The 12,670-nt window shown below is 34.4% G+C and overlaps 1 protein-coding gene across 1 annotated transcript; it reads left to right on the top strand.

Annotated features, from left to right (window-relative positions):
- Positions 1 to 2,823: 2,823 nt before the first annotated feature.
- On the top strand, positions 2,824 to 5,579 carry LOC127977414 (potassium voltage-gated channel subfamily B member 2-like). Its single transcript, XM_052582316.1, has 2 exons — positions 2,824 to 3,350; positions 4,232 to 5,579. The coding sequence occupies exon 2, from the start codon at positions 4,349 to 4,351 to the stop codon at positions 4,994 to 4,996; it is 648 nt and encodes a 215-aa protein (XP_052438276.1). The 5' UTR covers positions 2,824 to 3,350; positions 4,232 to 4,348; the 3' UTR covers positions 4,997 to 5,579.
- The last annotated feature ends 7,091 nt before the right edge of the window (positions 5,580 to 12,670 follow it).

The raw sequence follows: 12,670 nt of genomic DNA, 5'->3' as shown, positions 1-12,670 counted from the left end.
CTGAGAGCGCTCATACATACGTATTTACGGGCCCTCATGTTTGCTTTTGTACAAAATCAATCAGATATATTGATAGCATCATGCAATTCTAGCTCTGAGGCATAACCCTTTTGCTGTGCCAAAATGTTACTTGTGCATGATGCTAGGATTGGTGTTTCTATGGCAACTGCCTACACACACATGCCCACATGATACTGAGTATTAAACATGCATTACATTCCCAAAATGTTTTGTAGTCTTGGTAACGCAGAGTGCTTTGACACAATGTTGGCAGAAAGTTTGTAATTAAAGATGCAGAAGCTCAGTATCATTTAATCATCATTTCAAAAGAGTCCAGTGTGCCCATAGACAACAGAAAATCAGCCTGCCTTATTAACACAAGTTATACCCATGTCACCATGGCAATATATATATATATATATATATATATATATATATATATATATATATATATACATATATACACTATATATATATATATACACACACTATATATATATATATATATATATATATATATATATATATATATATATATATATATATATATATATATGATATTCTAGTACATTCTAGAACTCTGTTGAACATTGTGGGACAAATCAGCCAACATATCCACTTCTGAAATTTTGGACGACTCTCTTTTGTTAAATATTTATGTTAAACTGTTATTGTTATCTCAGTATTATGCATGTACCATGTCATTTTTATGCATGAGTAATAATAAATTAGCTTGTATAAGTTGTGAACATACTGGATTTTTTATTTTATTTTTTTTATTTTCATTCGCAATGTTAAGGATACACCGAAAGTAATGTGATTTTCATTTTCAGCATGTCAAACTTCAAGTAGCATATTTTTTTTTTTTTTTTTTTTTTTTTTTTTTACGGTGTACATGTTATAAGCATTATTTCAAACAATTCTGATTACATTGTCTATTTATTTTATAAAATAAATTCTAATATAAATAAATAATTACAAATTTTAATAAAAGCATTGCATTCAATTTATAAAAAGTAAATTAATCTATTATACTATAAATAAATGATTGTTATAAATGTATAATTATAGCAGTTTACTTAGTTCTACGTGAAATATACAAATATATAAAGGAATAGGAATATTTTGATATATAAAGAAACCTGTGTGAGCTGGTCCCATTCTGTGGTTAAGGGGAACAGGCATAGCAGCAAGATGTTAACTTGTTAGGGTGCACTGACAGGTGGCTGACTAGCACATTTCAGTAATGAACTCCAGTGGTAGTAGATTACAACACCTTATTAAATTGTGTCTATTGCTTTGTCACTGTTTCATCTATTTTTTCCACCTTGTCCTTCACCCTCACATTATGGCTCATAGAAGACTATGCACAGGAGTCAGAAAAATCAATGCAGATGTATTGATCACCAATCATTTTAGGGTAGAACATCAATCACACACTATTTGGCTTCACAAAAATTCAGTTTTTATTTTATTTTTCTTTATTTTTATAAATAAACATAAAATATACTATAAATAAATTATTGGAAATATAAACACATATAATTATAAATATATATGTTATAAAATTTGATTTATGACTTGTGTTTTTTATTTGTTAATTGTTTTGGCCGTACTAGTCAAACATCTGAAAATAAATATATACTGTATGTAAATGTCACCCTTTATTTCCTTTCAAGTATCATTCACGGACCAGCGCCAGTGAGCCGCAGTATAATGTCTATTGAAATCAAACTACAGTCCCTTTGATACTCATAGAATATTTATAGCACGCACCATTTGTTCCTCAACCATTGTGTCTCCTGTAGTCCTGTGACATCTCATGCGTATGAATGGATGGTCTCCAAACTATTGCATCCTTTCATCTTTCTTTTTTTTTCACTTGGCCCTGTTTGAAAGACAAAGCAGATGCAGTTTTAGAGGCTTAATTACTGTTATGGGGGAACTTTAATAGCACAGACCCAGGCAGGTCATTCAACACCGCCTGAAACTCAGTCCAGCTGCTTCATATCTAATAATTGCTGTGACTACATATCCTCACATATTGTTATACATTTGAAATCACACTTTGTGTCTCACACATGGCTCCCCAAGGTGAATGTAATAAAAACAAGGACCCACTGCTACCACTGTAAGGGTTAGAGTTAAAACTTGAGAAAATAATATATATATATATATATATATATATATATATATATATATATATATATATATATATATATATATATATATATATATATAAATGTTATTATTATTATTTTAATGCACATAGAATACAATAAAATAAGTCATCTTAAACAGTACAATGATATATTATATTTCAAAATGTCATTTTACTGTAAAATATTAGAATTTTTTTTTTTAGAAATAAAAGTTTGAAGTCAAACATATTATAACTTTATATTATATGCTTTTAGAAGTAAAGGATATTATTATTATTATTACATTTAAGGTGATATTTATACTTTTAGAGTAAAATATTGTTAAAATTTGTATTTTTAAAGTAAAAAAAAAACAATAACTAGAAATCAGCTCACAGAGTCCACAGTGTTGATACAGTTTGGTCAATATTTATTTATTTTAATATACTTTTTTATTTACTTTTATAACTGTATTTAATATAATTATGTAAGATCATTTTCACTCTGGCAAGGGATATACATTTTACAGGTGGTCAATATAAATGTATTATTTTTATTCTATGCCTATATATTCATAAATGTATGGAACATAAACTTTGATAATAACCACGATAACACTGTAAGGTTATGTGTTCAGGCTATTTTAAGCCTAAGCGTGGCAAAACTGATATCTCACCTTGTATGCTTGTGCTGGACCACTAAACTCTTGAGAGAGAGAGAGAGTTCCTGCTGAAGTTGATCTCATGCTGCCCTTGCTGATGTACAGACCAATCCAATTAGGTTTCACCTCTAGGCTGTGATGCAGCTCGTGCTTCAGAGGAACCATTCCGTCCACACGCGCACACACATACATACAGTACAGACACACACGCGCGCTCAGTGTCACTCTGCAGCTCCACGCACAGTGCGCGCGCGCCCTCCGCTTTTACGCGTCCGACATCTGCAGAAATCCCAACTCACCGTATCAAGCCATCGATGGAGGCAGCGCTCTTAGCGAGAAAAGGGGAGCTCTTTTAGACACAGAGATTTCCCGGTGTTCTGTGCGATCTCTTCACCCTTCTCGTGTTGAGCAAAATGTGGGACACATGTCCGGTCACAACTGAAGCCTCCGCTGAGAGCTAGGAATCTTAAAGGAAACCCGCAGGCGTCTTTTCTCCCGTTTGCGCACACAGCGGTTTGTATATGCAAACGGTGGTTTACTTCAGGAAGGTAAGAAATATAGTTTGTTGCATACAGATTGTTATGGCAAGTCGTGATGCCTGGACTTCACTTGTTTGAGTGCAGCAGCTGGGATGAAGTGAAAGGAGATTCAGTTTTTCAGAGCAGGTTCATTTTTTTTAATAGCAAGGCTACAAAGTTGAATGCAGTCGCGGGTCATTGCAACGCATATAACGGTTTTAATAGACGTTGACGCTTTTGAAAGCTCTTAATGTGAAAAACACTGTGGTCCAGATGGACATACAAGTTGTAAACTTAGATATTTTAGGGGGATTTATATTACTTTATTGCTTAGGTATATTGACTTCTAAAAGAAAAGAAGATAGTTTATCGTCTATGGATGATTACTGGAGAGAAAGAGAATGTTAGAGAACAACAGAACTGTTGCATCTTTGCAGTTTTCTGTATTTTTTAAAGTTGGTAAAATAATAATAATAATAATAAAAACTTAAATATTACAGTTTTAGTACTTTTAATGTTAGAACATGTGATTAAAATAGTTAAATTTGTGCATTAAATAAAATAGAGGTTAAAATATGAATACTGAATATGGCAACAATATATTTCTTGTGTTAATTACTAATTCTATTTAGTTTAAATAAGATGTGCCAGTATTCTCTTAGCTTAGACTTTGGTAAAGCATACCAGAGCTTTAGTTTTTTCTTTTCATACAAGGCACGCTTGGCTGGGGATATGTAAATTGGATCTAATGCTAGCATTTAGTTGTGCTTCCAGATGTACTTTGCAAAACACTTACAGATCAGGAGGGACTTTTCCTAAATAGCCTTATAATGAGCTGAAATATTTTCCACTGCATAGAAAAATATATATATTTCAAGGTGGAAACAACAGGTGTCTGTCTTTCTTCACAGCCATGGAGGGACCCGTCTAAGGAGGACCCAACATAGTCATCTTTTTCCAGTTATTTTCTGGTTGATTTTCATCTTTAAACCTCTTCCTGGCAAGAGCCGTCCATCTCCTTGCACACAATGGCAGAGAAGACCGGACTTGGGGTTCCAAAACCTGGAGGCAGATCTGAGACTTCAATTCCACCTGAGCCTATTGAGATCATCCGGACCAAGGCCCGGTCTAGAAGGGTCCGTCTCAACGTCGGGGGCCTCAACCATGAGGTCTTATGGCGCACCTTGGACCGGCTTCCCAGAACAAGATTAGGCAAACTCAGAGACTGTAACACCCACGAGTCTTTAATTGAGGTTTGCGATGACTACTGCCTGAATGAGAATGAGTACTTCTTTGACAGACACCCTGGAGCGTTCACGTCCATCTTGAATTTTTACAGAACTGGAAAGCTTCACATGATGGAGGAAATGTGCGCTTTGTCTTTTGGGCAAGAGCTTGATTACTGGGGCGTCGATGAAATCTACCTGGAATCGTGCTGCCAGGCTCGCTACCATCAGAAGAAAGAGCAGATGAACGAGGAGCTGAGGAGAGAGGCAGAGACTCTTAGAGAGAGGGAAGGAGAGGGGGAATTTGATAACACCTGCTGCCCAGACAAGAGGAAGAAACTTTGGGATCTTTTGGAGAAGCCAGGTTCCTCAGTTGCTGCTAAGGTAAGATGCCATGGTTCACAACGTGACAGTCTGGGACTCAAGGGGCTTTTGGCACTTCGGCAATAATAATTTTCATGTAACAACACAAGCACTTACTTATTAATAGTGAGGTTCCGTTAAACCTCAGTGTGTGTTCTGTTTGATCAGTACCTTTGGTGGTTTCAGAGTATCTCTGTTCCAAAACCTAGTGAACTAGAGGTTCATCTTTTCTAAGACAGCATTCTAACTGTTAAAAAATCTCATAATTATCGATTTGGAACATTCTAAATTGGCTGTATTGCATAGGAGATTTAACTATGGATTTTGATGTTAGCTTGTTGCTAAGCTAACAGTACAATATTCTGAATACAGCCTTCTATTTTTCTGTTCCGAAACCTAGTAACTATTTAGTTCACGACTAAGACAGCTAACTTCTGAGAACGGAATGTCATTAGTGATTGGAATTTCATAAGCAGGTCCCAAACAAAAGACTATTTTAACATTAGAATCTTTTATGTTAGCATGCTGCTAAGCTAAACGCACAATAATGGTGAGGTCACATTTACCATTGCTCAACGAATTTTTCACCTCGGAAAAAACATTTATTTCAATAGGGATAAGCTGTACTGACCAACAAAAAACTGCTTAGTTTAAAAAAAGTTAGTAATGTGTGAGCTTTGTTTTATATATCATCATACAAATTATTATCAACAATGGAGTTTTTTACCTATGAAATTTCACTGAAAATTCGCTAATGTGATTGCACCTTACTAAGCTCCTTTATTAGACTTAAAAAAACATAGCAAACACACAAAGAAAATATTTCATGTCGTCAAATATTCTGTATGCAATCTTAGACATTGGATATTCAGTGTAGTGCATTTTGGGATTGCCTTCTTCAAGAAAGCTAACCACAATGCTTCTGATTAAAATCATGCAACTACAGTGTCTCACTAAAATGGTCTCACTTGGTTTTGGAACAGAGTGTTTGTGTCTGGATATTATTATTATTTTGTTCCAGTTTTAACAGAAAGATCTAAAATGATCATATTATGGAAAACTGCGGCCTAAACATGTTGTTTAGAAAATTGGGTGTAATTCTAATTTCAGTTTCAGGGAAAGAACATTTTTGTAAGTGTAATGTACAGTGGATGCCAAAAAGCGATACGATTTGATGCTGAAAAGGTTTTGGTCTGTGGCTGAAGAGCTTGTTTTGCTGTTACGGATCGCAGACAGTTGGCACAAGTTGGCAGTTGCTGTCATATGCAATGTGTGCAAGAGCAGCTCTTCTCGTTGAGTCAGAGTGGCCATGTGTGTCACATTAAAACTTATGAATATAATCATGCATAGAATGCAAGGGAATTAGTGCTTGCTGAGTTTTTTTAATGCCATTGTTGTATATTTAAGAAGGCCATATTGCTTTAATCTCACACAATGCTACATCTATCCAATTACATTAATTTGATCATTCATTGTACTTGCTCACAATGCAGAGAGAGCTCATGGTTGTATGTCCCATGTAGCTTCTGATGTGTCCCTGTATCAGTAGGTGTACAGCTCACTCTAATTCATCCATTGGCTGGGGAATGCAGATGAAATTCAATCACTGATCATTTATGAGGAGTATCCAGCTCAAATAAGGATTATATTTCATGTCTGCGATAGCGTATCATAAAAACATCATCTTAAAGTATGACAAAAATACATGGATGTGAGACATAATGAAAATATACATTTGTTAGCATAACCGCTTTGGACGTCTTGCAGTGCGTGTTGTTATTACCACAAGTGCAGTGTCATCCGTTTTGTTGGACATTTCCTCCACCTATATGGGAATCATGGCTGATTCAATTACAGCCTGCCTCCACCCGCTTAATTTATGACACAGGCTTATGATGGAAAGAGCAGGAAGATTGTGGTAATATAGAAGGCATCGGTTGTTTCCTGCACTGGGTGTGGATAATAAGAGCTCTGACACTTACTGTGGTCTGGGAACACTGTGGTAATGCCTTGATTTTACCTCACAGGCAAGTAAGTGGGAGTCATTTGTGTTTGTCAGTGCACTGTTATGGCTTTCTAAACAGCATGCAAAGGCACAAAGAGAGAAAATGACGTGCTTGGCGTGTATGGTGTGCGCACGTGTGTTCCCAAATGTATTAACAACATCTTGCTCATAGATCTTTGCCTTAGAGCCTCATGCAGTTTGAATGAGAGAAGCCTCTTTATATTCACAGGAAATCCCTCATATCAAAATATGTGCATGGTGCGGAGAAACCAGTTCAAAGTTGATTGTGCAAACATGGGGGAAATTTAAATAATTAAATTAAATGTATTTTATTTTGGTCATTTTGTCTATTCAGTGTAATTTACATGTGTTCTTTTTAATTTGATGTATTTTGTAGTTAAGTTTGAGTATTTTAGGGCTACCAAAGTTAATGGGCTAACCGGTATAATTAGAAAAAGATAACATTTCTCAGTTTATTGTTATTGTTATCAGGTGGTATTTTCATGTTTAATGCATTGAAGTTTTATACTATACTATGTATAAAACATTTAAGATAACTACATTTTAATTAATTTGTGAACATTTTTATTTCACTTTAGTTCGTTTTGCAACACTAAAACTTTATTTGCTTCCCAGTTGTATGTAGTTATTTATTTATTTTTTATGTATGGTTTGTAATTTTATGTCAGTTTCTTCTAAACCTTTAATGACAGAGCTGCTGTAAGCTGAGGTTTTTCATCAATGATATACTGTATGCCTTTGTTGAAGCCACCAGCCTGCATCATTTCTGTTTATTTTTTAAATAATACTATGAACATTTTTTTTTTACGCCAGTCAGAGGATCATGCCAAGCAAATCATGACAGAAAAACACTTCAGTGTCCACTCAATCAGTCAGTCTCCCTATACTCTAAAACTACTTAAATATTTGCATATATATGCATATTTTGCAATAAACTTAATTAATACATACGGTTTCTACAGTATGTACTCAATCAACAAGTTTAATATTTCTCAATCATTTATTTTATTTTATTGCCATTTGCAATGTTTAATGGAATAGTAGTTTTGAATTTAACTAAAGGCTTCAAGTACACAGACTTATTTGACTTTTTTTGCCTTGAATGAACGTTCATTTCATTTTTTTTTTCACTTTTTATATATATATTGCTGAAACTAGGGCTGTGCAATTAATCGATAAACAGTATCGCTTTTAGCCTCCAATGATTCACCCCATCCCTCCAAGCCCCCCTTTTCCAGTTATGCACTTTAGTTCCTCCATAAAAGCCCAATTTCACGTGCATATCAGTAAATTCATGTAACGTTACTTTTGCAAAATGGTACATGCTTGATTTAAGAAGTATATTTATTGATGTTTTAAAAACCGCGAAAGAGAACTTGCGGAACAGAAAACGGACATGTAACATCATCTTTTAGCTCAAGGTGCGCACCTAAACGCTCAAATACATGCAAAAATGTGTCAAAATGTGGCGCTTAGTGATTATTTGTGTAGACCTTTGTCAGTCTTGTTATAAATGAATGTAAAGAGTTGAGAATGAAAAACCGTGTGTAACGGTAAATTGGATCCATGCGGCGGGCTGTTTTCCTGCTGCGACTGTGTGCTTAATATTAATTAAACAACAAAAGACAAATTAAAGATCACACACTGCTCTTGAGTGAAGGACTTTCGTAGCTTTAATAAGAAACAAAAAAGTTTCATTCGTTCAGTGAAGACTATGCTGTTTTATTTCAAATTTGATTATTCATTTCTGTAGTAGTCAGTAAAGTGCTTGAGACTTGCATAAAATAAACATTAAAGCACAATTTGTTTCATTTGTATCTTTTTATTCTACTGTACTTGTCCATTTATTTTTATTTATTTTTTTATTACAGACAGTTTAATTATTTTCAAACATTTTGAGGACATTTTGTTCGTTTGATAATCGTTTGCATAATCCTGTTAAATAATCGTGATTACATCATTGACCAAAATAATCGTGATTATCATTTTTGCCATAATCGAGAGGCCCTTGCTGAAACAGTGGATGGGCACTGTTGCACTGTTAGACAGTTCAGCTTTAAGCTGCGGAACATTTACAGAGTGAGAGGAAAGAGTGGAAAAAAGAATAAAAATGCTCTTAGAAAATGATCCGATCTTTTTCTGGTCAGTAAAAGACCATTACATGCTCGAATCGCCCTCCCACCGCTGAGACACTGCACGCACACATACAGAGATCTCATTACATCTCCTCAGAGGAATCTCCACTAATGTGTCCAAACATTACAGCACCCAGCAATCATTTACCATGCTTCCTTTGCTTTGAACACAGGTTAAAAATGGACATCTGATAGGATTCACATTTACACACACACACATAAAGCTTGATGTAATGTTGTGGTCCTGACTTACAGAGGTAACATTCAAAGAGGAGAGACTATCATTTGGGAGAGTTGCACCTTGACGTTATACACCTATAAATAGGCAGCCAGCTAATGCAACAGTAGCCTTAGGTAAGGGTATAACATTTTCACTCACCAAGGGGATTGTACCAAAGGACGAAAGATACAGTAAGTCTTTCACAGGAAAAACCGAGAAGGACTGGTAAAAACAAAACAAGATGCATTAATCCAGATGAAAGTCATAAATCTTCATGTAGAATCTCTCATTTGAAGATTAAATATAGAATTCAGTTGATACTAGACTGCATTAATAAATCAAGGCGGAGATGACGGAAATGTTTTTTTTTTTGTACAGCAGTGGAGTGCTTGTGTGGCTTTATATACAGTAGGGTCATGCATCTTACATTAACCATACGTTGGTCCACATCTGCAGAATTTTCCTTCAAGAACTAAACCACACTGGGTAATGTTGGGTAGAAACACAATTTTATTATAATCAGAGTTGTAAATAAACAAAGTAGCTGTAAATACAGCATGCTAAGAGATGGAAGGCAGCATACCAGATGCATTGCTTCAGGTGCTCTTAGTAAGTGTGTCACTGAATAATTTTGCTTGCCATATAATTATCTTTTGAGGGATTTCCTGCATGTCTTATTTTATGTGTTTATTTATTATTCAGGTATTTTCAGTGCCCTATATTCATTATATCTCCAGTGCCATATTCCTGTGATTTCATTGCTATTTATAGGTATTTTTATTTTATTTATTTTTTTACATTTATCCATCTGAAATATTAAATGGAGTTTAAAATGCATTGAACAAATTTAACTAATATAATTAATAATCATTTATAATAGAATTTATAACTAATAATTAATTATATAATTTAAATCTATATTCTGCAATAGGGAGAAATTAAAATTCTGGCCAATACCCTTAAACCGATCATTTTTTTCATGACTGTTAATCGATAAATGGCGGATGTTCAAATTCTATACTTTGTCTAAATGAATCGAAAATACAAAACTGAAATCAGTTATTTTAAATGTTGCAATTTAGACATCACAACGTTATACTGTACAGTATAAAAATTTACATTTGAGATTTGAGAGTTAAGGATTAAAGATTACCTTTTTACAGTGTTACTCAATTATTAGTATTTTTATAGATTAGCTTTGAGTAGGCATTAGATGACAGCAAAGGTAATCCTCATGTAAAAACTCAAAAAGGAAGGAACAATTAAATATCCATTAATTAGTCAATACCAATAAGCAGATAACCGATATTGTACTAATATCTTGTGCATCTTTATTCTATGCACATTACCAAAGGATTTATCTGATGTCTTTTTTTAGATCCCAACATTGATACTGTGTCAGTGTTTATTCATTAAAAATTGGCTAGAACTACATCACACACTTCACCACTTGATAATATGAATAGTAATGAAATCCCATGGCATAATAAGGCCCAAAACTGCCTTGATTCTTCAAAATAAATAGAAAAGCATAGTGAGGACCTAAAGCTCACTCAGTATTTGGTTGGTTCATAATATGTGATTTATTTATAGTCTCGTATGCCTCACATACACCGCAGTGCCAGTGTATCTTTGATATTGCAGAGTAACAGCTGTGACCTGCAGGTTAAAGTGACTGTTGCAGAATTGTAGAGCTTACTCAAACTTGAGTTAATAAACTTACTGAGTATTCATGCTAGAAGTGTTGTCTTTACATGTTCGGCTAAAGCAATTCTCGCATTGTATTTATACCTACGTTTCAAACAGAATTATGAAGTCGATATGAAGAATTAAGCAGTCGATATGGTTCTTCACTATTATCAGTGGTGGAAAGAACCAGCTGGTGGATCTAGCGATTATTACTCACCTCTCATCCATGCAAATTGTGTTTTGTTCTAAAAAAAGCCTTTTTTAGTTCTTCCTGCTTTGTGAAAGCTTTAATATTTGAAGTTGGTAGTTGTACAGTAGTTTTTGTCATTGCTTTTATAAATACACCCTTCCAGTATCATTTGCTACTTAGCTTGTGTGCTTTGCGGCTGTGTACTTCCAATCAGATGTTCAAAGTGCATTATCATGACGCCAAACCAACTTTCAACGCCATGCTGTCCTTAAATTAGAGGACCCCTCTGGTCCAACTGTAATTTATAGAGCCAGGGCACCGTCTTCTAAACTGCACTAGTGTAGTTACATAATACTTTTCAGAGATACCTAATCAGCACAGGCTAACATTTAGATGCCACATCCTAAATCCTCTTTATGAATTCATAATCAGATAAGAACTCTTTGGATTATAGGTAACAACGGTTCCTCTGGCTTTGTACTGATTGCAGAGCATCACGATTGAATGTAATGTTCCAGACTTTGCCCTTTGTTTAAAATTTGACCATAAAAAGCTCCCCATAATGCCTTTGAATAGTTGAGCATTTACATTAACATTTAACTTATGGTTATACTGTTCAGTAATCCAATTTATGTGGTTCTCACATATTTATATGTTTCATTCATTATACTCATAAAACCTTTATTTTGTAATTATTTACTCATCCTCTTGATATTTGAAACCCCTGTGATGTTTTTTGATCTGTAGAACACAAAATAAAATCTTTAGCGCAATGTCCAAGCTGCCCTTTTTCATTCAATGGAAGTGAATGATGATCGTGTTCATTTTAGTGAACAAGACTTAAACTTTGGCCTGCTTTCATCACATATATATAATATGTCTTCAAGACTTAAAATATAGTGCACAAGTCGAATAGACCACTATTATGATGCTTTAATGGTGTTTTTTTATTTTTTATCCATTTTGGAGATTGAAAGCTCTAATCCCCATCCATTTCCATTGTATAAAAAGTGCAGCATCATAAACATTCTTCAAAACTTATTGTCTTGTGGTCCATAGTAGAAAAAAAGCTGGTAACACTTTTTTAGGGAGCAATTCTCCATACTGCTTATTAGCATGGATATTACTAGCATACTGGCTGTTTATAAGTACAAACCCGATTCCGAAAGTGGAAATTGTGAGTAAAAAAGTAATTAAATAATTTACAAATCTCATTAACTTATATTTTATTCACAGTAGAATATAGATAACATATCAAATGTTGAAAGTGAGACATTTTGAAATGTCATGCCAAATATGGGCTCATTTTGGATTTCATGAGAGCTACACATTCCAAAAAAGTTGGGACAGGTAACAATAAGAGGCCGAAAAAGTTAAATGTACATATAAGGAACAGCTGGAGGACCAGTTTGCAACTTATTAGGTCAATTGACAACATGATTGGGTATAAAAAGAGCCTCTCAGAGTGGCAGTGTCTTTCAGAAGTCAAGATGGGCAGAGG

Source organism: Carassius gibelio, chromosome B18 (genome assembly GCF_023724105.1).
Source record: "Carassius gibelio isolate Cgi1373 ecotype wild population from Czech Republic chromosome B18, carGib1.2-hapl.c, whole genome shotgun sequence".
In the NCBI taxonomy this organism is placed as follows: domain Eukaryota; kingdom Metazoa; phylum Chordata; class Actinopteri; order Cypriniformes; family Cyprinidae; genus Carassius; species Carassius gibelio.
This window is presented reverse-complemented; position numbering and strand designations above follow the sequence as displayed.